The 16,248-nt window shown below is 41.2% G+C and overlaps 1 protein-coding gene across 1 annotated transcript in view; it reads right to left on the bottom strand.

The window, feature by feature from the left end:
* Positions 1-16,248, bottom strand: part of btaf1 (BTAF1 RNA polymerase II, B-TFIID transcription factor-associated) — a 30,097-nt gene that overhangs the window by 4,140 nt on the left and 9,709 nt on the right. The window contains exons 13-33 of the mRNA XM_081615991.1: positions 13,936-14,060; positions 13,701-13,821; positions 13,038-13,142; positions 12,259-12,408; positions 11,473-11,615; positions 11,217-11,391; positions 10,375-10,578; positions 9,084-9,504; positions 7,614-7,798; positions 7,378-7,534; positions 7,053-7,162; positions 6,482-6,683; positions 5,349-5,497; positions 5,113-5,265; positions 4,425-4,546; positions 3,914-4,081; positions 3,703-3,780; positions 2,874-3,003; positions 2,665-2,806; positions 1,778-1,908; positions 540-662 (exon numbers count right to left, since the gene is read on the bottom strand). Coding sequence (XP_081472117.1) covers positions 540-662; positions 1,778-1,908; positions 2,665-2,806; positions 2,874-3,003; positions 3,703-3,780; positions 3,914-4,081; positions 4,425-4,546; positions 5,113-5,265; positions 5,349-5,497; positions 6,482-6,683; positions 7,053-7,162; positions 7,378-7,534; positions 7,614-7,798; positions 9,084-9,504; positions 10,375-10,578; positions 11,217-11,391; positions 11,473-11,615; positions 12,259-12,408; positions 13,038-13,142; positions 13,701-13,821; positions 13,936-14,060 — 3,294 coding nt within the window. The remainder of the gene's footprint in view (positions 1-539; positions 663-1,777; positions 1,909-2,664; positions 2,807-2,873; positions 3,004-3,702; positions 3,781-3,913; positions 4,082-4,424; positions 4,547-5,112; positions 5,266-5,348; positions 5,498-6,481; positions 6,684-7,052; positions 7,163-7,377; positions 7,535-7,613; positions 7,799-9,083; positions 9,505-10,374; positions 10,579-11,216; positions 11,392-11,472; positions 11,616-12,258; positions 12,409-13,037; positions 13,143-13,700; positions 13,822-13,935; positions 14,061-16,248) is intronic.

The following is a 16,248-nucleotide window of genomic DNA, read 5'->3' as shown; positions in this document are numbered from 1 at the left end:
TGCATCACTAATCACATATCGACAAATTTATTGATACTTTCATAGGATGACATAGTAAATCTAACAATCCTGACAACGCGGACAGTTTTGAAATCATTTTATTGTGAAAGTAATAAATCAAAATTCTTATGACAATAAATGATAAATACGATTAATTCCCAAACTTAAAGGAAAATAATTTTTGTAGCGTAATGATCTGAAAAGGATGAAAATCTTTGCAAGAAAAATAATGGAAAGGATCAGGCAAAGAGCGTCTGACGCTGCAAGACTTGAGCGTCAAAGTTCAAATTCTTAATTAAATTTTAATCTGGACTTTGACTAGACCACTCTCGCATACAAAATGTTTTAAAGTTTGGGTTTATATTCAGGTTGGTGAACTTCTACTCCAATGTTTCCTCTGCCTACATCCCCCAGGATGCCGTGCGGTTCTGGACCAGATTCCAGTGAAATGATCAAATCCTATAAAAACGTTTCTATTGATATTGATCATGTGTCTATTACGATAAACAAACATAAGTTTGCATAAAAAGTGTCGGTACCTGGAAGACGTGACCCGTAGCCTTCAGCTTGGGCTTCTCCTCTTCCTCACTGGAGGCTGCAGAGATGCTGTCCTCCACGCTGGCCTTGGCTCGAGACTTTGCAAAGTCTTCGTAGAGCTGAACCTGAGAGAGCATTCAGGGTTCAACAGATCAGAGAAGAGAACAAAAAGAAAAACCGACTTTTTACATGTTGAGCATTTAGACGGCAACAGGATGAAGAACTTCAGAGAAAACAAATCCAGGTGAAGAAATGTTAGTGTGTTGAGAAGAGCCAGACATCTGAACACAGCCTTCAAACTGATTCCTGCTAAAAAAAGGAAGGCAAGAAAAGGAAAGAAGGTTAGTTGAAAGGAAGGACAGAAAGACAGAAGGAAAGAAGTCAGGAAGGAAGGAAAGGAAAGAAGGTTGGTTGGAAGGAAGGACGAGGACAGAAGGAAAGAAGTAAGGAAGGCAAGAAAAGGAAAGAAGGTTAGTTGGAAGGAAGGACAAGGACAGAAGGAAAGAAGTAAGGAAGGCAAGAAAAGGAGAGAAGGTTAGTTGGAAGGAAGGACAGAAAGACAGAAGGAAAGAAGTCAGGAAGGAAGGAAAGGAAAGAAGGTTGGCTGGAAGGAAGGACAAGGACAGAAGGAAAGAAGTAAGAAAGGCAAGAAAAGGAAAGAAGGTTAGTTGGAAGGAAGGACAGAAAGACAGAAGGAAAGAAGTCAGGAAGGAAGGAAAGGAAAGAAGGTTGGTTGGAAGGAAGGACAAGGACAGAAGGAAAGAAGTAAGAAAGGCAAGAAAAGGAAAGAAGGAAAGCAAGAGGAAAGAAGGTTAGAAGAAAGGACAGAAAGACAAGGAAGTCAGAAAGGAAGAAAAGCAAAAAAGGAAGGAAGGACAGTAGAAAGGAAGAAAGGAGAGAAGGAAAGCAAGCAGCTGACTTCTTTAAATCAAAGATGCGAAAAATATGCAGGACGATTTCGTTTCCCTGCTGGAAACAACCTGAGAACTAATTCATATTCAACTCCCAGGTGTTTTTCTAGCTGATCTGAGAGTTTTCGCCCTAAATGGGACAAAAAGCAGTTTTCTGTTCACTGCAATCCTCAGTCTGGCCTGAAGAGGTCCCCAAATCCCACCCGCTGCTATTTTACACATTTCAGCTCCTTCCGTCATCTAGAACGGTAGAGCAACAAGTCGGACGTCTGTAAGCGATTCTATATTTAAGTATTTAAAAGTTGATAACCAACGGAGAGCCGACGTACCTGCAGAGGGCTGAGAGTGCAGTAATAGTCCTGGATTATTTTAGGAGGAAGGTCTTGGAGCACATCCTCCTTCATCCTCCTCAGAAGAAACGGCAGGACCTGCCGATGAAGAGCCTCCATGGCGAGGACGCCTGGCAGGAGGAGACGCGCATCAGCAGATTAAAACGGAGAAAATAAAGTTACATTTTAGTCTGAAGAGACAAATTTAAGAGTTTAACTATAACATGCAGGACGGCAGTCACAGTTTCTACATTAAACATTTATAAACAGATTCTAAAGAATAAAACAGAAGGAAGGAAGGCAAGGAAGGAAACAAGGGAGGGAGAGGGAGGGAGGGAAGGAAGGAAGGAAGGAAGGAAGGAAGGAAGGAAGGAAGGAAGGAAGGAAGGAAGGAAGGAAGGAAGGAAGGAAGGAAGGAAGGAAGGAAGGAAGGAAGGAAGGAAGGAAGGAAGGAAGGAAGGAAGGAAGGAAATGAGGGAGGGAAGGAAACGAGGGAAGGAAACGAGGGAGGGAAGGAAATGAAGGAGGGAAGTAAATGAGGGAGCGAAGGAAGAAAGGCAAGGAAACGAGGGAAGGAAGGAAGAAAGGCAAGAAAACGAGGGGGGAAAGGAAGGAAGGAAATGAGGGATGGAGGGAAGGAAATGAGGGAGGGAAGGAAGAAAGGCAAGGAAACGAGGGGGGAAAGGAAGGAAGGAAATGAGGGATGGAGGGAAGGAAATGAAGGAGGGAAGGAAGAAAGGCAAGGAAACGAGGGAGGAAGGCCGGAAGACATCCTGGCGTGTTCAGACGTTTCCTGTTCTCCTCTCCAACCCTTCAGTCATTTCCTTCGACCTGAATCATTAATCCCGGCTGCATTTGGACCGTTGCATTCTGGGAACACGACGTACCGGCTTCCTGTTCTCTGGACGAGCTCTTGGCGTCGCGGCTGGCCAGGATGGGCTTCCCGTAGCGAGCGGCGAACTGGCGTTCTGTTCCCAGGAAGCCGGGCATCAGGAAGTCGAAGAGCGACCAGAGCTCCAGGACGTTGTTCTGCAGAGGAAGCGCAGGGTTTCAGCGGATCCACCAGGGGGAGCCGACGCTTCCTCTGAGGACTCACCTGGATGGGCGTTCCCGACAGGATGACCCTGAAGTTGGCCGCCAGCTGCTTGATGGCTTTGGACAGTTTGGTTTTCCCATTCTTGATCACATGACCCTCATCCAGGATGCAGTAATTAAATTTTATATTTCTGTTAAAAAATAAAAAACAGACATTTTGTTATAATGGAATGATTCTAAGCCAGGGGTTTCCAAAATGCGGCTCGGGGGCCATTTGTGGCCCTTAGACTATTTTCTGTGGCCAAAACTGCAGTTCAAAAATTATACAAATTTAGATGCAGACAGAGACTTTGGTTTGTAATCAGGGTAAAAATTGACATAATTTTCTTACAACAAAGTATTTATCCTTTTATAACAAAGTTTAAACCAAACTTAACTTTTCCTGAAAAGCCAACTTTGCTATAAATCATTTTTTATTCTTAAACTTGATAAAATACAGCAACCGTGATAGAAAGTGACTCAAATCCTGTTATTACTGAAAATGTATTCAATGAAACCCAAAAAAACCCTGAAAAATAGAAAAAATAGATTCATTCATTTGTAATACAGCAAACATGCAAAATTAGAAGAAGTAGTACATTTAAGCCAAAAAAATAATTTTGAGAGTAATCTCAGAAATTTTCAAGAAAAAAGAAGGAAATTTCTGAGTAAAATTTACTCCTTTTATTTTAAAGATATTTAAAAATCCCTTTAAAGTTTTTGCTCTACAATAAACATCGGTCGACTTCAGGTTGGTTTTTTTAGCCTGCGATTTCCTTTGAATCTACCATTTTGGCAAAAAGTTTGCACACCCCTGCTGCACATAAAGAACAGACTCGGCGGATCCTCACCTAAAAAAGTCGATGTCGTTCCGCACGACATCATAGGAAGCGACTACCAGGTTGTGTTTTTTCACTTGATGCTGCAACCTGAAACGCAGAGAGAGCCTCAGTTAGTCATCCAAGTGTTGACTTTATGAGAAATAGAAACGCTTTCTTTGCTTGTTCAGTCCTGCAGGGTAAGTCTGAGTCACGCTCCTGCGGCTAGCTGACTGATGCTCACCGCATTCGCTCCGTGGGAGGCCCGGTGTAGTGCAGCGGGTTGAGGAACTCTTTGGAGCAGAACTTGGCCACTTCGTCCACCCAGTGGCCCGTCAGCGTGGGCGGACACACCACCAGCGAGGGCAGGGGGCTGCAGTCTGCCGCCTTGGTCTTCGCATATTCCTGAGCCCTGAAAAGCACAGAGTTGGCATCAGAGCTTCGACGACAGTCAGAAGAAGCATTTTTCATAAATGAATGAAGTTACATTTCAGAGCCGTTACAAAGCTCAGACCTTTATGAGAATTCGTAGCCATGGAAACAGGAGTTGGATGTTTTGTTTATAAGGCTCAGGTGAACTTGAGTGTTTAATTGAACTCTATTTTGCTAGCCTGGATAAGTTTGGTAGAAGTTGCAGTAATTCAGAGAAAGTTTGACGGGAGACTTTAATTCTAGCTTTGTTTTCTAACTTTGCAACTAAACCCTCAACAGTTGCTTTGTTTTAATCGTGCAACGTTGTTTAACTGCTGAGGCACCTGAGGTACTGATCTCCTGCCAGGATGCAGATGGACTGCAGCGTCTTCCCCAGGCCCATATCGTCACAGAGGATCCCGTGCAGCTTGTATTTGTTCAGGAACGCCAGCCAGTTCACGCCGTCCTGCAGGACACAGCAGCGTGTTTGAGCTAATGTCAGAGAGGCGTACTCTCCAAACAACCGGATCTACAAAAAGTTAATCTCACTTGGTCTAAAATGTAAAACTCGGATCAAAAAGTAACGTAGATTTCATTCGGTTTCTATTCAACTTCCATTTTTAAATAAAACATGAATTTGATAAAAAAAAAAAAAAAGGCTCAATATACAATATCCACAAATATTCGGGGAAAGTTTAGTGGAAGGTAAAACTGTAGTAGAGTGAGAAAATTATGCATGTTTTGACTTTTATGATGCTCCATATATTTAATCAATAGCTGAATAACTGTAGTCATTTTTTTGTCTCTACACTCATCCAGCTGGACATGCTAACGGTACTGGAGGCCAACAACAAAGCTAATTCTGGGAAATGACATTTGTAGTTTAAGCTCCTGAACTCTGTCCTTTTAATTTCTTATCCAAGTGAGTAAGAAATCACTTTATTCCTGTTTTTACTTTTAATTTTATATTTGTATTCATTTCAAACTAATAAATTTTTCATCTGCTGCTCAGACGGCTGGCCAACGGCTCACCTGCTGATACTTCCTGAGCTCGGCTTTAATCGGCACAGGGATCTTATAGTTCTCCAACTTCCTGCCGTCCAGCAGCTGCTCCAGAAACTGACGCTCTCTCGCTTTCTGCTGGATCAAGTCGGCCGACATGGCCGGCGGGTCTGGTATTCCTGCCTGCAGTCCGATGAAGTAATGTCACAGTTTTCAGCTCTTTTGCCAACAATAAAGATTTAAACTGATAAAACGGCAGAACGAACCTCTAGAGGCAGCAGGCGGATTAACGTAGCGAAGCACTGAGTGGCCATAAAGCGGATGCTGTCACTGGGGTCGCTCATGCGGCCCAGAACGGGAACGACCAGCAGCACGATGTAGGGAACGATGTCGACGTCCAGCTGCTCCATCACACCTGGAGCGCGTTGGTTAAGGGAACAAACACGCAGGAAAAACAAACGTTTCCGAAACAAACGTCAACGCTGCGATTAAACGTTGGTGTAAATCCGATGTTACCGATTAATCCAATGTTTGTTTTTTCAAGGTTTTATTTTTTTTTAAATCTGGATTATTTTTTTTTTATACCAATGTTAGGTTTCCATAGTTCAGTGATGTCAGCACGCCACGGCGGCCATCTTGTTTGATAAGAGTGTTTCATTTATGTGGACAAAGATTTTTTTATTATTTAAGACAAAGTTAAAATAAAACAAGAATAAAGTCATAATATTACCAGAGTAACATTGTGACATCAATTTTTCTGGACAATAAATTGCCCCAGAAGTTATCGCAATAAACGATAAAATTGCTGTTTAGAGGCAAGTTTCAAGTAATATAAATGAATATAAAAAAAACTTTACATTTTAATGAACATTTAACACAGGAAGACATTTTAAATATCCAAAATAAATAAAACTAATTATAAAGTCTCTGTAAACAAAATTGTCCAAAAAGAAAGGACAATTTTGAGGGCAATGCAGCAGAGTGAAGACTTTTATCATCCAATTTTTGGTAGAAAGACAGAAAAATGTAAATTATTGAGCTCATTTTAATTGATCATGTTATTAACAGATTTATTGCTTATTATGACAAGCCTACGTTTAATTTTACGACATGCATCTGGTAAAATTGTGTCTTTATTCTGCTAATATTATGACTATATTCTCATAATTAAACAAAAAATTCTGAGTCTGGCCCTGATGCTTCGTAATACAACTCATGATGATTGGAATAAAAGCAACTTTCTGAAAATATTTATAATTTCAAGATTAGCAAAGAAATAAAAAAAAAATGTAGATATCGATTAAAATCGAATCTGGTATGAAAAGGTTTTTACTTTAGTAAGCTGAGGTTGAAAATGTGGTTGATGGATAAACTTCGACGTCGTTTCAGTGAAGGATACAAGCCAGCGCTTCGATGGCGCCCTCCTGTTTTGTGCAGTCGTCGATAGCAGCCAACCAGTGGAGCACAGACTCCAGGAAGCTGTTCATGGTCTCCAGTGTGGCTATCTTACTGAGCACGCCCACGCAGCGCGCGGCCATGTGCCGCACCGCCGTGTACGGGTGCTGCAGGCACGTAAACAAATGAGGTAGGTGTTCCAGTAACTAGGAGGAACAAGAAGGGAGAGGTGAGTGTTTGGAGAAATATGGGTCAACTTGGCATGTAACTGGGATTGCAGGCAGGTTCTGACTAAAACCTGTTCCTCTTTAACCGGTTAATGTCTGGTTCTGGTCAGGTTCTAAATCCACAGGCCGGATCAATGAATCCAGTCTGCTTCCTGGTGGGTGGCACTAATTTCTTATTTGGCGTTTTTTCTAACTTTGAAAACATTCAGCGCACTTAGCTTCCACTAAATGTATTTTTTGTGACTTTTTTGCAAATTTTCCGTTGAGTTAAAAGTTTTGGGAAGAACCGGTTAAAGCGCAGAAGGGGCTCAGTACACTACAGGAAAGAGAATGAACCATCGGCCTTACCAAAGGTCGAAGTTCAGCCGCCATGGCTCCAGCCATGACTTCCAGAACTTGGAGAGAGTTGACCAATTCCTGAGCTGCCGCATTGCCTCTCTCCAGCTGGGCCTGCCTGTCTAAAACACACGCAGGACACACACACTGGTTCAGAAGCACAAATACTGAAACAACCTGGAGAGTTTACTGCTGAAAACTGGACAAAACAAATCAGATGATTTACTTCCTGAAGGCTTAAAATCTGGAACTTGCATTATTATGAAGTTACCAACATATTACTTGTATATATAAGCTTATTGCAATAACTACGTTGACAGCCAAATGGCCTACGTACCGATGCAGAGGTTCTCCTTGGCGACCGCCTTCAACGGTCCCACCGTGTTTTCCCAGAGGTACGGCAGACTCCTGTTGAGGTCCGCACCAAAGTGCTTAGCAACGGTCGTTAGGGCAAACTCCGCTCCTCGTCTTTGAACAAGAAACTGCTTCTTGTTCTTTAAAAAGAGAGGAAAAAAAACTGTTCACAGGGAATCTGCTGCTGATGCGTGTGAGGAAACGTGCGTCCGTCTTTACCTCGTCGTTATCGGAGCTTATCGTGCTGCCAGGAGGAAGCTCCGTCACCGGGGCTTTTGGCGCCTTCGGTGTCGGACCTCTTTTGCTTGTAATTGCGAACGCGGCCCGTTGGTGGCGGTACAGAGTGATGATGCCCTGGGTTTTGTTCACTATGTGATGCATGCCATCTCTTTCCAGCCCACCTCCTTAGATATTGAGACAAGGAAATGCTGCACGTTAAAGCTGAAGTACCTCACTTTTATTAAAAAAAAAAAAGATATTTATGAGACAGTTAATCTCTGATAATCTCCCAGTGCCAACTAGAAATAACCAATCAATGTGTTGCTTGCGTGCCAGAAAAAATCTTTTGTGCAGATAGTCTGAATGCCACATTAGGGATTAGACAAATGTTGGCGACAGAAGGGGAAGCAATAAAAATTTGCAGGTTTTGTTTTCGTTTTATTCATTTGTTAAAGATACAAAACTCAGATGAAGAAAATTAAATATAAATATGCGACTCTGGAAAATAAGATTAAAGAAAACTGTTGGTGTGTGGAAATGAAATTGGGGGTTTTCTTGTGTTTTTTTCCTCTTTTTGTTAGTCTTCTTATCAGTTTGGTCATTTATTTCTGATCTAAATGTTTGAATCAAATGCTTATTCATTTACGCATCATTAGAACCCAGGCAAACTTGGACTGTGTGTGTTAATTTTATCTCTATTAAGAATATAACAAATGTATTAATATTCAAATAAAAAAAAAAAAAAAAAAAAGAACTAATTATATCCAGGAGGCGGGTCTTAGCGCTGTCAATCACCTCCATGTGGTGCTGATCTCTGCAGAACTTGTTGTGAATGGTAAGACTAGTTAGCATAGCCACTAATGACAGCAGATAAGCAGTTTTCCTGTAACCATGTGTGCATGAGGATAATTGACAGCACTAAGCTCCTCCTCCTGGCTCTGACTGGTTGATTTTGGTCAGGAGCAGACGGCAATAGGATGGGAGGATGTGGAAGAGATCGATATTTTCCCAGATTATCTGGTTCATATTAACCCTTGCAGGCAGACAGTGACAACGCAGCCAAATTTGCAGTACCGTAACTCCGCCACACTTGGCGCTATCTGAAAAATTCAAACGGTTTCTGAAAGGGGAGACGTTGCACTTTCCAGCCGATATCTGGTTGTTGCGGTAATTTCACTCTCGCTGTAGCAGGGAGTGAAATTAATCTGAGGGGCACGCTTTTAATAGACGGTAAATTGCAAAAATAACTTGCTGGATATTGAAAGCTCCAGTTGTTATGAAAAAATTTACAAATATATTTATTCACAGAACGTTTAAAGAACTTCGTATAATTAAAATAAGCAAAAATATCCAATTGGAGATTTGAAACTATGACTGAAAGGGTTAAACTGTTGTAACATGGTGACAGTTTTAACAAAAACATGTTCTTTATAAAGGTTCTGATCTTTCTAGTTGATGATCTCTCCAAACCTTTAGCCTGTTCCTGCGCTGTGGGTACGGGACAAGCGGACGACGGCGTGGCTGAGGGGTCCATGCACGCCGAAGCGCAGAGGTTCTTGATGATCTTTGGGTTGGGGCACGGCGAGCGAACGGCGCACTGCCGCAGCAGCTTGGCTATGAACGAAGCGGCGTAACTCTGGATCAGGGTGTTCTCCTCCTTCTTGACCGTCTCCATGAGCGGCCGCACCAGAGGGTTGAGCTTGTCGGGAAGCACCTCCAGGTTGATGGCGGCGCAGGCGGTGAACATGTGGACGCGCAGATGCAGCTGCTGCCACTCCGTGTTGGTCTCCACCACCGTAGACTGGGCTTGCTGTCGTTTGCTCTCCAGCACCAGCCACTGCTTGGACTTTACGTTCAGACCTGCCGTCGTCTCTGTGAAGATGGTGGTAACCTAGGCAACGAGAAAGACGAAGTTTTATTTTAACAGAGACAAACTGGATAAATGTAGCATTTTCTACCCACAAAAACACAGAGTACATGGGTTATATGATTATCAAAGCTAACTTAGCTGCTTGGCTAATTTATTTGGTTAGCACCTTCATACATGGGAAATTTAAGAGTTTTGCAGGAAAATTAGTTTAAAAAACCCCAATAAAGCATAAAACCAAACATCAAAAAGGAAAAGAATCATTAGCATGAAAGCTAAACAGAAATGGCTACAACTGTGTCACAGCGTTAGCTTGTAGCTTTAGCATAGCTAGCATGTGACATCATTTGACATTTCCAAGCCTCAAACAGACCAACTGGGAATAAGGCTTTTGTTTTTAGCTTGTCAGCTAAAGAGACGGGTTAAAAACGGATTTATTTTCATCTGATGATAGAAATGAAGCATTTTTCTGTCTTGTCTCACCGAGTTAGCTGCATTGAGCAAATGAAAATTCTGATCTTTACACACATAGTGATATTTTTAAACACCCTCAGCAGCATATTTGAAGAGGAAGATGTTAAATAAAAAATAGAGCCTTGAGGAACATGAGGCATAATCTTTTTTTCCCCAAATTTGTAAATCACAAAAATAACTCCAGTCTGCAGAAATCTGAACTAATTTACAACAAAACCAGACAAACTTTTATTACTTCTTTTTTCAGGGCTTGTGGAAAATAACCAGTGAAGAGAAGAATTAAATATCTGGAACATTTCAGACACACAACAGCAAAAGCTTAATTTTATAATGATTAACTGACTGTTTTCCAACTCCTGATGAACGTTAAGGAATCTCGCTCAGGTTGCTGGATGAAGGTGATGCTAAATGCAGGTTTACCAGTTCGTTGGCTTGGTCTATGGTGAAAACGCTGCTGTTGAGGCGATCCTGAAGGTCTATCTGAACTTCAGCGAGCAGCGAAATGAGCTGCTTGCATTCGTTCTGCATGCGTGTGAAAGGAATGGCGATCTCGTCGTAGTACAGCTGCTCGGTGAGGACGGCCAGAAGTCGCGGCTGCACCATGGACGACACTATCTGGCAATCCTGGGAAGATTCAGGCACAGTTTGAGGTCAAATCTAACTGGCTCCAATCAATCAAGTTTATTTGTATAGCACAAAGTGCTTTTCATCATAAAAACAAAGTTTAAGAACATGCGGTCAACAATTGAAGGATTACATTTTGTCAAATGTCGTCGTCACACATCAAAATGTTGATTAATGTTTTATTTATTATGGTTCAAAAGCAGGTGGGTTTTTAGTCTAGATTTAAAGGAACTCTGTGTTTCGGCTGTTTTCAGTCTTCTGGAAGTTTGCTCACTGTAAAAACACAAAATATTACCGAGCATTTTTAGTCTAGTTTCTGGTGCAAATATCTTAATTCAAGTTTACTGAGATATCTGAACTAAAAACAAGACTAAAAATACTTGGTAAGATTTGGTGTTTTTGTTGTGTTCCAGATTTGTGGTGCATAGAAGCTGAGTGCTGAGGTTGTTGCCACAGCAGCAGATCTTTAACCCGATCAGTGATTTATAAACTAACAGTATTTCAAAGTCTGTTCTCTGAGCTACTGGGAGCCAGAGGAAGAACCTAAAAGTTGGCATGATGTACGCTATGTTCCTGGTTTTAGTCAGAACGCCAGCAGCAGCGTTCTGTATCAGCTGCTCTGAAATGCTGGACATTACCTTCTGCAGTGCAGCCCACTCACAGAGAACCAGAGCCACGGCTATCCGTTGCAGGGCTGACTTGGAGTTGAGGTGGAAGAGCAACAGCTGGCCCAAAGACTCGGCTGGCCGGATCTCCTGGGATGAGGCGTTAAGCTGAGGGTCACAGATGCACCTACACAGAGCTCCCAGCAACCTAATAGAACAAAATGAATAACTCTCAGAAGAAATAGTCAAAAGTCAATCTGATGATCCACATAAAGCTTTTAAAACGTACCTGGCGGCCATGAGTCTGGCACGGACCACCACGTAATCCCTGGTCAACGGATCGTCTGCTACAGTCTCAGCCCCGGCGAGGTACTGCTGGACCGTTTCCTTCACCTGATTGTTTCCTAGCCGAGCCTTTGCTCCAGTCTTATCCTGAAGTATGAATATATATACACACACAACTTTACCTTACAGAATAGATAAAAAAAACTACATCAGGCCACAAATGTGGAGGCTGAACTTTCAAAAGCAGACACTTATGATTTAAAAAAAAGATTTGTGTTTTCAAAGTTCACTGAATGTTTACAACGTTATGCAGTAATGCAATAAATAAACGTTTAAAGGAGGCGGTACCGTTATGCAATATATTAATTTGTAGGCAAGAGTATTACTAACATTAGCTGTAATAGTAAGATTGAAGTTCTGTTGTTGCGCGCGCGCACACACACACACACACACACACACACACACACACATTACAAGTTGATGTTGTCAGACCGTCTGCAATCATTTTAAACCAGAAGCTCCTTCGGTTTGAAGACACAGACCACATTTCCCATTGAATTCAAGTAATTTGTTTGTCACCTAGCAACCACTGAAGTTTATTGCAGCACCTTCAGGTCAAACATATTAACTTTAGTCCCAATAAATAAACACCATCATCTGATTTTTTAGAAATGGCTAGAAACGGCGTCTCTCCCAAATATCCAGTACAAGAAATGAATCACGTCCGCCCACAGCTCTGTGTAGGAGACGGATGAAAAGCAGATAAAAAGCAAACAGAAAAGCGCGTTACCTTGGAGCGGGCCTTCACCTCCAGCAGCATGTTCAGGTCTATGGGGATGTGAGAAGCCTGCATCATCAGGCAGAGCCAGGCGCCCATCCAAGGACAGCTGGCTGCCACCACGAACTGCTGGGGGACCTGAGACAGCAGCTCCATCCACACCTGCACACAGGTGACATATCGGTACTTCCAGAACCAAACCTTTATGCCTCAAGATCGATTCTCAAATTCAGGCATCAGTACTTTCAATATTTAATGCTGCGTTCACAACATCAAAAACATGTTGGACGCCTCAAGTTGGAAGCTTGTGCAAATCGTTCTAGTCGCACTTTGGGACGAGCCGTTGTTTTCTGTTGCTGGTCTGTTTGTACGATTGAGTGAGTAGCACCAAAATATTATGTAGTGATCAAAACGGAGGCTCAGATGTCTTTGCTGAACATTCTGTGTTCAGTTTCTACTGAACAAACAACAATTACGACAATAACAGCACGACGGCTGTTTCTCCTGGTTACTTTGAACAACAGCAGATGAAATAATGAGATTATCTGGGTTTTATTTACTGAAATCAATAGGATGTCGTCGTTCAGCAATGGTTTGAATCTACCAGATGATTCAGAGATGTTGTGAGCTTTACAGGCAAATTAAGAGCTCAATTCAATTTTACCAGCTTCAATTTGAATCAGTATGGATTAGAAGAGACATCAGGGATACTAAAAAATCATCACTGCACATGTTAACAAATATATTTCTTTTCTAAAAAGAAGAGCACGTCTTCTGCTATTGCAGCTAACCTTCTGAATGAGCTCCAGTATTTCGTCGTTGCTCTCCAGTATGCAGGACTGGAAGATGTGCCGCAACATGTCTTGTAAAATGGGGTTTATCCAAATCGCACAACCCTGAAGGGACAGAAAAAGAAAAAAAATTATGTTATCAATAACTAATCGAGTCATTCTACTTTAACTCCAGTGTGCTGTTTTACATTTGCATCCCTTTTTCTGATTAGGGCTGAACTAGCTATTTCATTAAAAACTGATTCTACCGATTAATCAATTAGAATAGTAGATTAATCTGATAAAAAAAATTGACAGTTTGCAGATTTTTCATTTAACCATGAAAGCCGTTTTTATACATTAACAAGCAATTTTCTTTAAATAAAATAAAAATTTTATTGCCTAAAAAGCAGCAACATGTCATGAATTCAACGTTTGCTTAATCATCTGTAGAAAAGGATGAACCTGCAGCTAAACAAAAATAAAAATAATTCAGTAGATCTGGGTAGAAAATATTTACAGATGAATTTATCTGTAAATAGTTTTAGCTTAATAACTGCTCTCTTGTATGTTTTCACTTAAGCAAATAACTTTCTTTAGGCTGCATGTTCATGTTAACGATTAATCGATCCATGATGATTAATCGTTTCAGTTCTAGCTCTGATAGTTTGTGGATGCAGTTACCTCGTCGGCTTTAGACAGCAGCGTGAAAAGCGTTTCCAGCGCCGCCTTTCTTACGGATGATATGGTGTGTCTTAAAAACGGCCACACTCGAGGAACCAGGACAGTCAGAGACTGCTCCATGCTGCAGCAAAAACAGAAAATGAGAGACTGTTTTAATAGGAACCAAGCAGGAAGGGATGAACTGACCACAAGCCAATATTCAGCTGCATTTGAGATGCCGATATGAGAAGCTGACCTGCACTGCCGGACATGAGGAAAGGTCAGCAGCAAAGACAGCAGCGTCATTATGCTGTTGGTGGAAGCGGTGAGGTCGTCCAGGTCCAGGAGTGCGTCCCATAGTGTGTTTACAATAAAAGGAACCTGCATGACAGCAGCATCAAAACATCACGAAGATTAATGCTACCAAGGCCTTCAGCTCAGACCCTGCTGGGACAAATGGCTGCAGGTGAAGTTCAGCTTTACGACGCTCTGCTCTGAACCAGGATGATGATGATGATGTCACTTCCTGGCTTTGACTTGCTTTAGTAATCACTGTTAGCCTTTCTACCATAAAGTAGGACTTATTGAGAAATTGTCCTACAAATATTTGGGATTTGGTTGGATGAAAGCTGAAAGTTCACTTGGGATGAAAATGCCTTAAATGAGAAAAAAATGTGCGAACTTCATTTTTTAGCATTTATTATGGTGACATTTCTTATGCCTTGTTCACACAGCAAGATAATAAAGCAGATTTTTGACCAGATTTTCCACTAATGACGATCTTAAGGGTGTTTTGATTATCACGATAGCTCTAGTGTTAAGAGTAGAGGTGGGTAAAGGACCCAAACATTGTACTGAAGTAAAAGTAGCACAGCCTCAACACATTTTTACTCAAGTAATAAGTAGCCATTCAAGAAAATTAGTATTTGATAAAAAGGCGACCAAATTGTAAAGTAACTGATCAAAACGTCAATAACTTGAGATTTAAAAATTAAACACACCAAAATGTAAAACTATGTGGAAATTTTGGTATTTTACAGATCAAAATGAAAATTATTCATATAGACACTATAAAATAGAAAAATAAGACAAAAGAAACATTTTTGGATATGAATTTCTTTCAGTGAAATACTAAAAAACTCTGGAGAAGTTTTGCTTAAAACAAGTTTATCCATTCAGCGACGTATATCTAGAAATTTTAATCCAGAGCAGCGATACTTCATAAGAAAATTACTTAAGTAAAAATACAGCGCAGGAAAAATACTCTAGTACATTTTTTTTCTAAATTGCTGCTAAGGTAAATGTAACTAGTTACTATCCAAGTCTGGTTAAGATCTAGTTTGCCTGGAAAGACATCAGGACTGATCTGATCTCAAACTGGAGGAATTTATTCAGCATGTTGGATTGTTTTGGTGCGACAGACTGGTGACCTGTCCAGGTGACCCCGCCTCTCGCCCGGAAAGTTAGCTGGAGAGGCACCAGCAACCCTCCTGACCCCACTGTGGGACAAGGGTGTAAAAAAAATGGATGGATTGTTTTGGTATCACAACATGTGGAAAGAAAGCGAAACAAAAACATGGAGGGGAATATAAATCAGACGACAAAACGACTGCCAAGGCAAACCAGAAAGTCCGTCAGACGTCAGAGACGTCTTTTTGTTTCGTTTTCCCCTCAGTTAAAAATGGACCACAAACTATCGCCGGCGCTTCTTCCTCGTCGGACATGTTTGTTTACTCTGAACTCGTGTTTTGTGAGATTTCCAGTCTGACGTTTGAATGTTGGCGAGTGAAATCTGTCCGTGTGGCTCATCACCACAAACTGTACGGCCAAACCTGTTAGATCTACGATTTGGTTTGAAAATCAACAACCTTAAAATCCTGCAATGTGAACGAGGCATTCATTAAAGCCGAGAGGTTTTTCCTTTCAAACACTCTTATTCTTACCTGCTTCACTTTGACAATTTATTTCTTCATGTACTTTTACATTCTTGTCAAACTTTTTGCAACATCATCCCTTCTTTGGTGAAAAAGATCTTTGGACTTCCTGGCTAAATATTAATCTTGGTTTGGTCTATTTTTAGTGCAGCTGCTTAAAATTGTTCTGTTGTGGTAAAACCTCAAACTTTTGTCACTTTTGAACAGCAACTCTTAAAGACCTGATTTTAGAGAATAAACCACAGATGTGTAAGAGCTGTTCACCTCTTTCAGGCATCACTACTGGAAAAGATTGTGCACAGTTTAACAGAAATGGTGCAATTCTGCATTCGCAATTATAACCCAACAGCTCTAAATTAACGGCTTTACAGCTAAAAGGACGTCTGCTCAAATTTACAAGCATGCAGAGTTAATTATTGAAGTTAGAGACTGAAGGTGTAAAATTGAAGGACGTGAGATTTCATCACATCTATAGTTTGCATCCAGGAATATGGTGGGAATAACTACTCAATGCTCAAGAGTCCTAAATTTATAAATCAATAAATATTTACACCCAGTAGAACAGCAAACAACAAGGGGACGCAGTCTGCAGAGGAATGAGGGGATTTGTTGTTTTTCTCTGCTTGTACAACTGC

Source organism: Poecilia reticulata, chromosome 15 (genome assembly GCF_904066995.2).
Source record: "Poecilia reticulata chromosome 15, P_reticulata-male-v2, whole genome shotgun sequence".
In the NCBI taxonomy this organism is placed as follows: Eukaryota; Metazoa; Chordata; class Actinopteri; order Cyprinodontiformes; family Poeciliidae; genus Poecilia; species Poecilia reticulata.
Note: the sequence above shows the minus strand (reverse complement) of the source record. Positions and strands in the feature narration are given on the sequence as shown.